This window comes from Cnephaeus nilssonii, assembly GCF_951640355.1.
Source record: "Cnephaeus nilssonii genome assembly, chromosome: 1".
In the NCBI taxonomy this organism is placed as follows: domain Eukaryota; kingdom Metazoa; phylum Chordata; class Mammalia; order Chiroptera; family Vespertilionidae; genus Cnephaeus; species Cnephaeus nilssonii.
The window spans coordinates 73,925,293-73,938,578 of NC_137072.1; the positions used below are offsets into that span (position 1 = coordinate 73,925,293).

A 13,286-nucleotide genomic window follows, 5' to 3' on the forward strand; every position below is an offset into this window, starting at 1 on the left:
AAGGCAGCTCGGCAGGGGTCTTCTCCTCCAATAAAGCCTGTGTCCTGGTATCCTGGTCTCTGGCCCTCTGTTTCATCTTTCAGTGTGAGCCCCCTGACATTTCCTCCCTAGAGATAACATCTAGGCCTCAAGTCGTAGAGCTCCAGGCCCAGAAAAGCAGTAAAACCAGACAAGGGACTCCTAGGCTGACCTCAGGACCAGCTGCATTAACTAATGAGCCCCTGCCCCTGCTTTGACACCAATCAGTGGAGACCCACCTGAAATGCTGATGAATATTCTATTGAGATTCCTCTGGGACCTCCCCTAAGGTCTCCACCCTTAAAAGCTTTAGGATGGAAGACCCTGTGTGCTCTCCCTCCCAAGAGCAGGCCAGTGCCTTTCCCTTCTCCCTGGCTCCTTCCCCATAGGTATGCATCTCCTAAACTCTAAGGACCTCACAAGCTTGCAACCAGGGCAGCCCGGGGCTGTGGCAATTCCTCCAGGGCTAACCGTGAACTTGTCTCCAAGGCCCCCTTTTCTCTGACTTCCTAGTGAGCGAAAGCAGACTAGCCTAGGCTCATCTTTCCTGAAACATTTCCAGAGAGCCAAGGCTGCCCTGCTTAGGCTCTCCTGTCGCCTCCGGTCCCCAGCGTTAATAGACATGCTCTAAAAATCACAGGGACTCGAGTTGTGAAATCTTTCCTGCAAGAAGTCAAGAACCCACACACTACCAACCAGCCCTAGGTAGACCCACACTAAGGCCAGGCCCCTTTTCCGGGAGCAAAGTAATAGGCAGGTAATAATTATTTGAAGAGTTGAACAGAAGCACACAACACTCCCAAATGCATAAAGTTACTTTATTTTAAGTATACATTTAATTTTGAAAAATATAAATGCTAAAATATCTCATCTTCTTCATCTCTTAATTCCATAAAAGTCACAATAGAAAGCTTCATAAAACTGTAAAATACTATAATGTTATAGGAATTTTAGGTTTTATATTGGAAAAAATTATTAGTAATATATTGAAATGTTTTCTGTTCTTTAGCATTTTGTTCCACCATGTTGATCTACTTCATTTAAAATAAAAAGATGCATCATTTCTCCAAAGTTAATAAAGACTTAAGAGAATAAAAATAAGAATATCTGAAAGTGCGTATTGATTCTGAAAAGTAATGTGTATGAATATGTACCAGCCATGAAAATGGCTAAAAAGAGGCAACTATTCACTCTTTTCACATTGTAGGAATGGGACAAAGTTACTTCTGGCTCTAAAAGTTTTACTGGATGACATTAGCCCTGAGTTGCAATATTTGCCTAGGAAATATAATTCAGGATTTTAGTATGTACCCATAGAACACAAAGAAATGAGCCAAAAATAGGACATATGCAAATATCTTGTCCAAACACAACGTGGTGTTTGCATATATCACAAAACCGTATTTCAGGCTGCAATGAAGCTCAATGAAATCATCATCTCCAAACGTCCACAGCCCTTCAGATGGTCAAGTGCCACAAACTATCATTTGATTGTATTCAGCCCCTTGGTGCTACTGGGCTTCATGCTCATGCTGTGAAGAGCAGATGTGAAATAAGAAATAAATAAGAAAATCTCAAGTTCCTGCACCAAAATCGTTAAGTGGTATGAAGAGGATTGAAGAAAGCTTTGTCCCAACCCTGAACAATGTCAACCTCTGTAATACAACTCAAATAGTTTTGTTTTGTTTTTTAAAGATAGTCAGCAGTCAATACAATTCAAGTACTTTAACACAGTTCAAAATAAAACAAAAGAACCAAAACTTGGAAGACAATCGTTCTCTGTATTAAACATCGATATAGAGCTGATAAAAGATTTACTCTGTATGTGTTGGTGCATGTGCATAAAATATATAGAACTACACACCTGAATTACTGAGGCAGACAATTACTCTCCCACCCCACCCCCTCCCCCATTCTTTGAGGTTAGGGGGCAGATTAGAGAGGGCTTTTCCCTACTTCTTTAGGCGTTCACCTCTCTACCCCCATTCCACAGCTTGACTAGAAGAACAACCAGGAACCTATTGCCTACGGCACACAAAATAATTAGGGTTCCAAGTCCTAGTTTCACAGAGTAGAGAAGAGTGACTTTCATGAAGGAAAATGGTGCCTCCAAGATATGTTCTTTCAAATGCCAAAGCCAGAGACCTTTTTGCTTCCATAAAGCAGACCCTTTCCTTCCAACAATAAGTCTGCACAGCCAAACTCTCTGGTTAACAATTCTGAGTGTACACTTACTTACTTAGTTCTTTACTTCTAACAACTTACATCATTTTTTGTCTGTATTCACATCAGGGAGAAACACTTTGTAAAATTTTACCAGTGTATTATGTGTGTCCAGTTTACAAAGAAAGAAAACCACACAATCTGGTTAGTTCTTAAATAATGAGTAAATTAAATTGAAATAGAGATAATTTGGTGGCTCTGTGTGGACCTCAGGTTTTGTTTGTTGGGTAACTATTTCTATTCCTCTGAAAGTTATGGTTTTTTAAATACGCCCCTAGGTCCCAAAATATTGAAAAGGTTTGATACCTATGATCCTTTTAGCAAACATAACGTATTGTTCCACATTCATATTGTAAGTATCAACTAGTCATTGAACATGCGTCCTACACAGAGGTGCAGATAACTTTTAGATCTACTCAAAGGCTGAAGTAGTGAATTAAGTTGTTGTAGGAGTTTTTTGAAAGGGATGGAGAGGGGCATGAATCCTTAAATAATTGATTCATGATCAGAATAAAAATTATTATAGCTAGAGATTTTATAAAAATGAACAAAAATGTCATTAATTTAACAAGATTTTAGGTTAGGCTGAATATATTATGCATGGCTTTCAAACATTTTGTTGGTGCTTCTATCAGTTAAAAAAAACTGGGGAAAGCTTCTAATTTTATCTTAGTTTAATGAAAAAACTATATAATATAGAGTAATCATTTTAAGAATAGTTGTAAATACAAGCCAAAATTTAGCATGTGAGGTTTTAATAAATAACAAGTAATTTGCCACTTTCATTTGAATAAAAAAACTGCAGGTCATTTATATCTAATTTGTATAAAATTGAAGGTTTTAAGATTATCCGATACTATAAAAGAAACAGCTAGTTCAGAATAAAATTTTTGTAATCAAAATTTTAAGAGAACAGTATTGTAACTTAATTAATATAAAAATAAGTAGGAGTCACTGTGTATATATTATGAAACCAAAATAGGAGGCTTCGTTCTATTTTTTAACTCTTTTAACAATCTATTTTACTTAGGATGCACCACAAAATGTGACTGTATGACTCCAAAATATGGATTCAACATTTTAACATTTTTAATGCAGATTCATAATACATAATTCAACCTATTAAAAGCATTATATTAAAATAACATAGTAATTTAATTAATAAAGATTAATTTTCTTTTTTCTAATTTTCAAAATGGTACTTTGAAGTATATATATATATTATATATATATATATATACACACACACATATATTCTAAATTTCCCAATCACAAGGAATTGCCTTTCCATCCTAAAAAATGTGTGTCTTATTACAATGTACACACATACACCTCTGCAGATCTATTTGTCATGCCATAAACACTTTATAAATGTGCAAATGGTCTATTGATATTTCTATGAATTTTTTATTGTAATTATGGGCTACTGTATCAGTGATGGTTACTGATATCTGAATAATAAAATATATTCACCCTCATTTGCATAACCGTAAGTCTCTTAGACCTCTGATGGATTTTTCATATATGGTTTGGGTTTTATGACAACTGACACAAGAGGCTGGGTAACTTTGCCCTTTGCCTACCATCACTCTGTCCATAACTTTGCACATATATGCACCAGCCACACACAGAGTATATACACAAACACACAAATACTTCAAAGTGAAAAAAAAAAATCTAACAATACTGCATAGGACACGGACATGGCAATACAATTAGCATCTGTGCCTGGATAGTACTGTTCTCAAAGCATCAGTTACTCCCATGTCATAGGAGCTTCTCCCTTCTCCCCCATTCTCCTTCACAGAACAGATAGATTTCTTTTAAGGAAAGGGGAAAATCGACGCTTAGAAACATGGTGTTTTTCCTCTGATCGAGCCCTCTGGCTTACCTTAAAGATTGTGTATTTGTGTGTGTGTGTGTGTGTGTGTGTGTGTGTGTGTGTGTGTGTGTATGAGTGTGTATATGTGTGTAAAAATCACATTATATACAATACAATTTTTACAGAAAGCCTGGCAGCTACAAATAAGAGGTAGAACTACTCAAAACTATGTTTCCTGCTGCAGGAAAGAATTCATTATTGTACAGTAATTAAAAAAAAGTTTAAAAAATTGACAAAAAAATAAGTTGCAGGTTAGGCCCCATAATTTAAACAACAAAATCTAGGAAGAAAAATATTCTTCAAATGTACTCAACAGATAAGTTCATTAAAGGGTTAAAAAAAGTTGCATAGGAAAAAGGGACATTCCAGCACTTGCTACAATGATGGCAATAGTTTCGCTACAGGGAGTAAAGTACCTTTAGTTTTTCTTCTTTTGATAATTCTAGGACTAGGGTTCATAAGCAAGAGCAACTTAGAATAGCAGCACTTTTCCAGTTCCGGAGAGCTCCGTAAGCAAGAGGAAACGCTGTCTGGAGATCAAGGTTTGTTCTGCCAGACAGAAGGACAAGCCAGTAAGCACAGCTCCAAAGCTCAAGTGGTACGTTCCTTCAGTATTTGAATAAAAGGTGTTATAAAATCCTCAATAGTTCTGACCTCTGGTTAAGAAAGGAAAAGGACCGGGTCTGTGCGTGTCCTGCGTGACAGAGGAATTTGGTGGTCAGAGGATACATCTGCAAGTGTAACAAAAAGGGGCTCTTCAGGTGCTGTTTTTCAGGAATGGTGCACTACTGTCTTAGTTGTACCTTATGCTGGGAGAAGCAGAGAGAGCACTGTACTATTTGGCCAATGACCAAAACCCAAGACAAAACAAGAATTAAAAATAAACAACCAGACAAGAAAAACAAGACCATGAACAACAAAATCTGTTAGTCTGAGGAAAGACAAACACGTTACAATGTCGTTTCTGTTCCCTTGCTCCTCCAGTAATCATCATTGTCGTCAGGCTCAAGTTCTATTCTGATTTGAGGCACAACTTGTGCTGGAGTTCTAGAAGGACTAGAGAAAAAGAAAAGAAAAGAACTGGTAAGTAAATCAGAGTTCCTTTCTCATCTGTCAAATGTCTATATATTGGACAGAAGCCAGATGTGTCCTTTGTTTTCTGTAAATCCTTATCTCCACTTTCTGTATTCATAAAACAAACATTTTTAAGTAGGATGAAGGTACCTATAGAGTCAAGATATTCAAGTAAAAAGTCTTAAGCTCTCATACCTAGATTTGAAAAAAAAACAAAAACACAAGAAGGTGGACTGCCAGGTGGGTGATACTGTCAACTTAAAGGACAAGAAGACTTTCATGAAGAAAATATTCAGGGATTATACTTTTGGGGCAATCAATTAAGATCTGAAATCTGCAGAGCCAGGTTAAGAGGGAAGGAAACTCCTGGAGAAGAGCTCCCGGGAAATGCAATTAAGCATTAAGTCAGAGATGATACAGAAATGATAAGAGGTGACACTGATTGATCTGGGGCTTTATTTTAATGCTACTGAAAGGGTTCAGTATTTCTAAGAGTAAATAGAGGAGGTCTCTTAGAAGGTTTTCTACCAGGGAAAACTGGGGCAAGGTTTGGTGGTTGGGTAATTTATTTAAGATAAAAGGAAGGAGAACAAGGTGTTCTGCCAATAACCCGCCTTTGACTTCATGTCTGTGGGGCAATCACCACACAGAACGACGTACGGGAAACAGGGCCGTCCTTTACCTTAGCATACCCAGTGACTGAAGAAAAGGAATTTTATCAGCATGATGTGTGGTGTTCAAGGAATGTTGGTGATCTTTCTCCTAGAAAAAAATAAAAAAATCTTTGTTAACCATAAAGAGTAGTTTTTGGTAATATTTAAAACGAGAGTGAAAATAAAAATCTCCACAAAAATTGATGCCTCTTTTCACAATTGGGAAGAGTAAGAAAGGCAAGTTTAGACAATTTCAATAAACACTGTATCAAGGTAAGAGTCTAACTAGTGTGATGAAGCCAAAATCACTGTTTCCTTTACTCTAGGTTTTTTCTAGGAATAACCACTAATGTTCCTCTCAGTAAGGAGGCAGGAGGTAAATCATTTTTAAAAAGTGGTAGCGTCTTCTTAATATCTTAAGCTTACTCTTGGATTTCCTTATATCTTCAGCATTCACAATTTTGTCCTGTTATTTGTGGGGGAATAAAAAGATTTTGAGGAATTTATTTATACTGAAACTCTATCAATTTTGTTTTTTCATGGATTATAAAGATAAATATGACATTAGAAAAGATGTTATTTAGCTCTGGTGGGTGTGGCTCCGTGGCTTGGGCATCATCTCGTGTACTGGAAGGTCCCCCGGTTTTATTCCCAGTCGGGGCACATGCCTGGGTTGCGGGCTGGATCCCTGGTAGGGTTATGCAGGAGGCAGTGGATCAATGTTTCACTCTCATGTTGATGTTTCTCTCTCTCCCTTCCTGTCTTTCTAAAAATCTATTTAAAAATGTAAAAAAGAAAAAAAATGTCAGAATGATCATGGGTGATTTGCTTAAGTAAATTTCTAATATATCAGTTTTCAAAGTATCCTTTTTAAAACATTTTTGAGAGAATGAAGAATACTAGCAGTAGATAATCTAATTGCTATAAATTTTTTCCAGGAGCCTCAAATGCTAACTGATTTTTTTTCCCTAAAGCGGCCTTTAAACTGGGCTCTACTAACTAGATGGACGACATACATAACGGGCTCTCTTTCAGTCTTCATTTGCTACTGATGCTCTGAAGACGAAACTGGAGCTAGAACATGGTTTGGGGAACTTGAATTTAGAAAGGAAAAATTAACTAAATCCCACTGACAGGATTGAGAAGAAATTGGCCTCAGTTATAAACTATAGCCTACGTACAGATTAGACACTAAAGGTGAGAGTGATTTCATTCTTTAAACCTGGTGTGCTGGCCAGATTCCAAGATGGTCCCCAACGCTCCCTGCCCCTGGTGTTCATATCCTTGTATAATTCCTGCCCACACTGTACCAGGGTCGGTCTGTATGACCAATATAACATGGCAGAAGGGATGATATACCGCTTTTGAGATTCGGTTATAAAAGACTGCAGTTCCTGCCTTGGTCCCACACTCTGTTACCACTGGCTCTGGTGGAGGCGCCCACAGGCCAAGGAACTGACATCTGCCAACTGCCTGTCACTGAGTTTGGAAGCAGATCCCAGTTCCCGTCAAGACTCAGCCCCAGCCGAGAACTTGACCGCCGCCTCCTGAGATACCCAGACCCAGAACCATCCAAATCAGCGGCTCCTGAATTTCAGAATGTCAGGAACTGTGTTAGAAAACAGGTTGGTTGTTTCCAGCTGCTAAGTTTTGTAGTAATTTGTTACACAGCAATCAATAACTCATATACCTATTTTCACAAATAGTCATTCATTTCAAACTTCTCGTGGTAAGCTGTTATCGAAGTGGCATTGTCTAATAGAAGTGAGAAGGTCTCAACTGTCTTTTTCCTTTAGCAGATCAGTAGACTCTGAAGGGCATCTGGATCTTAAAAAATACATTTTCTTCCAATGGGAACGCAAAGTGAAAGCAGTTTGGAGACCATTGCTATTAGAAAAGCTTGAGATATATTCAGTAAAGTTACTATAGAGGTCCCCCCCCCCCTTTTTAAGGAGCCTGTTGATTACAAAAGAAAAGGCGATGTGTCAGAAATCACTACACCGTAGCCATCGGGCTATTACCTAAGGAAAAAACAGTGCAGTTACAAAGGTGATTTTGAAATAGCAGAGGAGGAAGACATGAGGGAGAAAATGCAGAAATCTTGTAAATCATACCTAAAAATTTCTGTTAATTAGTTTATGATTGCCAATTAAATTTAAAATAATCAATTATTCCAAATTCTCAATATTAACCATTGATTCATTGATCACTGAGAGCCCATGTTGCAATTTCTCTTTTGAGCTGATCTGGTCATTGGCTGAAGCCTAAGGAAGACAAACAGTAACAGACAGTGATGTAGTCCTATGAGCTGCAATTCTAAACACCAGCAGGAAAAAGAAAAATCAGTTAGAGACATGGTTATGAGTTTAGCAACTGAAAGAAACTGGTGGTAACTTGGATCAGAGAAAAGACTACCAAGCGAAAACTTAAAAGGAAGAAAAGGGAAGCTCAGGGAATGTAAAAATGAAGTTTAAAAAAAAATAATTAAGTGGAAATCTTCGCATAGAGAAAAAAGAAAACAGAGGGAAAGTTAATGTAAATGATCGTTCTAAAGTTTTTTTCTCTGCAAGTGCAAATCATATTAAAGCAGGGAAGCAAGAGGTTAGTTCTACTCACTGTCGGAAGGTTTGCTATCACTTAGGAAAGGTTGCTGTTCCATGATGTCCATTGGAATTTTAATACTTGGAACTTTTTCTGAGTATGGGCAGTCAGACTGTGAAAGAAATTTGTAAGTTTTAAGAAAGGTGTTACTATACAGACCTCCCTACCTCCCAATATTGATTAAACTTACCAAACTGTCATTTACATTGTACTAAGGAGGAAAGCCTTAGATACAATCATTTCCACTTGGCTAACTTTTCACATTCTACACCATCTTTCTCCCTCACTTTTGTTTTCCTCCCTTCTGAGTTAATGGGATTGAGCCAATTAACACTAGTGCTGCGCACCAAATGGAAGTCACTATAGATTGGAACAACTGGAAAGCTTTCCACCAGCAAATATTTATGCACTTGTTATAATGTAGACACTTAAAAAATGACTGAATATTTCTCAGGCTAAAGTTCCTCATCTGTAAAGTAGGAACAAAAATATATACTAGCAACAGCTGTTTTGACAATTGAAGACAAGTATGCATGATCAATCAAAATGATCAAGTATATAGTACACAGCAAAAATTAACTACACTCCCACTTTAGAATGGGATCCCAGGGATCCCATTAGAACAGGGATACTTCACTGTGTTAAAAAAATTCTGAACAAATCTTCACACCGAAAATCTCATTTTGGCAGTCCTTTCAAAGACTACTAGGATAGGCTCTGTGTGTGTGTGTTAAACAAATCTCTTCTTTTCTCCTAGCACTAATGACAGACTCCTATTAGAGCACCTGTATTCCTCTGAAATGGTCTCCTAAAGAGAAAAATGGGCAATTATTTTATTTTTCAACGTAATCACCCACCTGAAGGAGGATCATCTATGACTATTACAATTATGTAAAAAGACCCTAAAGTACAATTCCCTTTTCTTTTAATGGAAGGGTTACAGAGAAATAATCCAAAATCATGTCAAAGCCCAATGCAAAGATAAAACAATAGCAGAGGACTTTGGTTGAGAGCCCACTCAAACACAGATAACAGGAGGTGAGGGCACCAGCATTGTCTACATTAGGCTTAACATTATTACATAAACCAGAGTCATCTCAAATTTAAATCCTGGATTGTCAACAGCAAATCAAATACATTTTATAGCAGTACTAAGCGAACTTACTTTTTATTTATGAGACTGGAGTTCTTTAGATGTGGTGGACTTTTTTTGGTTTGGTTTCTAGAAGTCATTTTATCATTTTTAGTGTATTAATGGTTAAAGAAAGGCTTCAGAAAATACAAAAAAAACCAAAGAGAGAAAATCAAGGGTAAAGGAAGGTGAAGACTGACATGTAACATGGACAAGTAAACATTCTCAAAACTCAGACATACATCTCACATAAGGGATAAAAAAATTGATTTTTCACATATCTTTCTTTAACTAGCATTACTCTGGAATTCTGGAAAATTCCTTACATCATCAATGTCACTATCCAGACTTCCTTTCTTCTTTTTCTTTCTCTTCTCATCTTCCTTCTTTTTCTTGTCCTTTTCTGGAATGACATCATCGAGGAAGCTGAGGTCGTGCTGGGAGAAGAGGTAGTCCATGCCTTTTCTGACAGCTACCAGTGCCAAGATCTGAAAGAATAAATATAAAAAATAGGAAAAGAACCTTGTCGGATGAAGTCATAATGATATAAATACTTCCCTATCAAAGGCAGTTGAAACCTACTTTGTATAAGGCTAGAGGGTGATGGAACTCATCTTTTTATATGAACTTATATTAAGTGGACCATAAACATTTTCTTCATGGAGAAAGTTGGCTTATAAAAGTGTCAATTGACACTTTGTTTTGCTCAATGAAATGTGTAATCAATTCTCAATGTGAAAGGATTCGTTTTTAAATTATTTTCTTCCATGTTTTAGCTTTTCAATAAAATAACTAAAAAGTTAAAAAAATAAATGGCCTGCATATGATTTCTAATTACTCAATATTAAAACAGTATACAAGTTGTTGAAAATCTGTGCAACATACAGTACACTAAGACATCTTCAAAGTATTAATAGTGAGGTAGTAGTTGAATATGCACAGACCACTTAATCTACTGAGCGACTTAAAAAACTACCATTAACTGAATACTTACCATGTTTCATATGCTGTGCTAAAACTCTTAGGCAGTATTTTCTTATTCCCACAACAAACCTAAAGAGTAGACATTAGGATCTCTTTCTTACAGCTGAGGAAACTGAAGCTTTTAGACGTAAGTACATCATCCAAGATCACTAAGCCAGAAGAAGGAAGAGTACGGAGGGGCCCAGCTGCCTGCCTCTAAAGTCAGTATTCTTAAACTCCGCATCTTTGATTCTATAAATAGTTCTTGAAGATGAACTTCTGAAGGGACATTAAAGATGTCCTTGCTCAACGGTGAAATCTGTATGTGCTAGGATACAAGTCACGACTCTGCTTCAAATAAACAGTTATCTTTATCTATATGCTCTCTGGGTTTCAGTTTCTTCATTTCCTAGAGAAGTTAATAAATCTGCTCTACGGAAATTATGTGATTGTTTTGGGATCAAATAAAAGCTCTCAAAAGATGAAAATACTTTATAAAGATAAAACTTTGTTTTGTTATTTAGCACAAGCAAGAAGTGATTTACTAGATATATTTCAAATTTATCCTAACTTTGTTTTTTCTTGGCTTTAGCAAAACTAATAGATAGGTACATTATACCAAAAGGCAAATGGGAATTTTTTTTTCTCTCACTCAGTATGTTTTTTAGTACGTTAATAGAGTTTACATGGAGTTGGGAAACTGGGTGACGGGATTGAGAAGTACAGATTGGTAGTTACAAAATAGTCATGGGGATGTAAAGTACAGCATAGGGAATTAGTTAGTAATAATATAGTAACTATGTATGGTGCTAGGTGGGTACTGGAATATCGGGGGCAACACTTTGTAAAGTATGTGATTGTCTAACCACAATGCTGTAAACCTGAAACTAATACAAAATAATACTGAATGTAAATCACAATTCAAATAATTAAAGAATAACATAAAAACAAAAAGATAAAAAAGATATAAGGAATTATCCAAAAAAAAATCTGACTACAAATATCACTAGTATTTTATACCATTTTTCCTGCATCCCTGGAGAAAAAAAAAAAAACAACACAATTATAAATAATAAATAACCATAAAACAAAATAATAATCCTAAGAGAATTTTTATAAAAAACAAAATATGGTTTATGTATTAAAATTCTATTTCCAAAGCCCTAGCAGTGACAGAGCAGACCGGAGGCTGGCTTTGTGACTTGTTTCAAGTGTATGTATATGCATTTTCTTGCAAGAAATGGAAATCTATGGTAAAGTATAAAATTCAATAAGGAAACCAAATACAGAGCTAGCATTTCCTTTTTCCTTCTTTCACATTCAATATTATTTTGTATTAGTTTTAGGTGTACAGCATAGTGGTTAGATAATCATTTACTTTACAAAGTGATCCCCATGATATTTCCAATACCCATCTGGCACCATACATGGTTATTATAATATTATTGAATATATTTCATATGCTGTAATTTACGTCCCCATGTCTGTCTTGTAACTACTAATCTACTTCCTAATCCTTTCACCTTTTCACCCAGTACGTCTCACCATATCACAGCAAGGATAGAGAGCCCAGACTTAAATTTAGCATGATAAAACTAGCAAGACCTTCAAGAGAGAAACCTTTCATTCCATTTCTTCTATCTATGGATAACCTCTCATAAGTTTCCCAATTTGTCAAGTTGTCCTCTATTATTTGGACTAAAATCTGACATACTTTGTTACATTGATTCTATTGTACAAAATTCTATTGTATTTTAAAAATAACCAATGTATATTGGTGTCTACTATGTGCCGGGCGTTGTGCTATATATTTGATATTCATTACTGATGCTCAGAATAACAACAATACCATCCTCATCTTACTGATACGTTGGTGGCAGCTCAGGGAGTTTCACCAACCAGCACGAACCAGGGCCAGAATCTGAACTCAGCTTAGTCTGACTCTGAGGTCCAGTGTAGACAATCACAGACATAGGAACCTTAAATTACAGCTGAGCCAATCTAAATGATTTAGTCAAAGCTGGAAAAAACTGGAACCACACATAAAAGATACCACATGATATTGGTATGAACTCATGGGTAGGTTCATAGAAAGAAATCCCTACCATGACTGGAAAAATGATAGCAGCCACGGTTGACTTGAGGATCCAGAGCAGGGCGAGGCACAACACCTGCAGGAAGGTGAACAGGTGGACTCTGCGCAGCGGGACATGGCGCAGGTAGATAAAGTCAGGCTGATGCTTCAGAGGCATCAGGAGCAGCTTCAGGCGATCCATGAACTGGGGAGCAGAGGGGAGGAGAGTACAGCTGCATTACTTCAAGAGCGGATGCACGAAGTCATTTCCATTGTGCCCAATTCTCCACTAGTGTCTCATCTCCTCTAATTTGGGCCAGCAGTTTCTTTTTCAGAGGACAGTGGCCACGGAGTGCAGAAATTTAGCCTATCTAGCACCATTAGACATTGTAGGAGTCTTCCGATTTTCATTACTTTGCAGGAATGGTATGCAGACATATGAGCTAAAGTGGCCTCCAAGAATAAAGTTCCAAAGCACAATGTAAATTCTAGATGTTCATCTCTTTCTGTTTATACTATCTGAGTCTTGGGACAGAGGATCTTGTGACTCTTTAATAATGATATGCAGAAGCAAGACACCTAACTCATGTATCTTACACTAATGCTTCTTACACTAGCTTTGTTGTCTTATCTGAAAGAGGAGGAGATGTCGCTATGTGTCACATA

The 13,286-nt window shown here is 36.9% G+C and overlaps 1 protein-coding gene across 2 annotated transcripts in view; it reads right to left on the minus strand.

Moving 5' to 3' along the window:
- Positions 1–905: 905 nt before the first annotated feature.
- SLC4A4 (solute carrier family 4 member 4) overlaps positions 906–13,286 on the minus strand; it is a 345,037-nt gene continuing 332,656 nt past the window's right edge. The window contains exons 21-25 of one of the 2 annotated variants that reach the window (XM_079775044.1): positions 12,652–12,825; positions 9,910–10,071; positions 8,467–8,563; positions 5,880–5,959; positions 906–5,179 (exon numbers count right to left, since the gene is read on the minus strand). In XM_079775044.1, coding sequence (XP_079631170.1) covers positions 5,916–5,959; positions 8,467–8,563; positions 9,910–10,071; positions 12,652–12,825 — 477 coding nt within the window. In that variant the 3' untranslated portion in view covers positions 906–5,179; positions 5,880–5,915. The remainder of the gene's footprint in view (positions 5,180–5,879; positions 5,960–8,466; positions 8,564–9,909; positions 10,072–12,651; positions 12,826–13,286) is intronic. The other variant, XM_079775045.1, reaches the window with a different exon arrangement.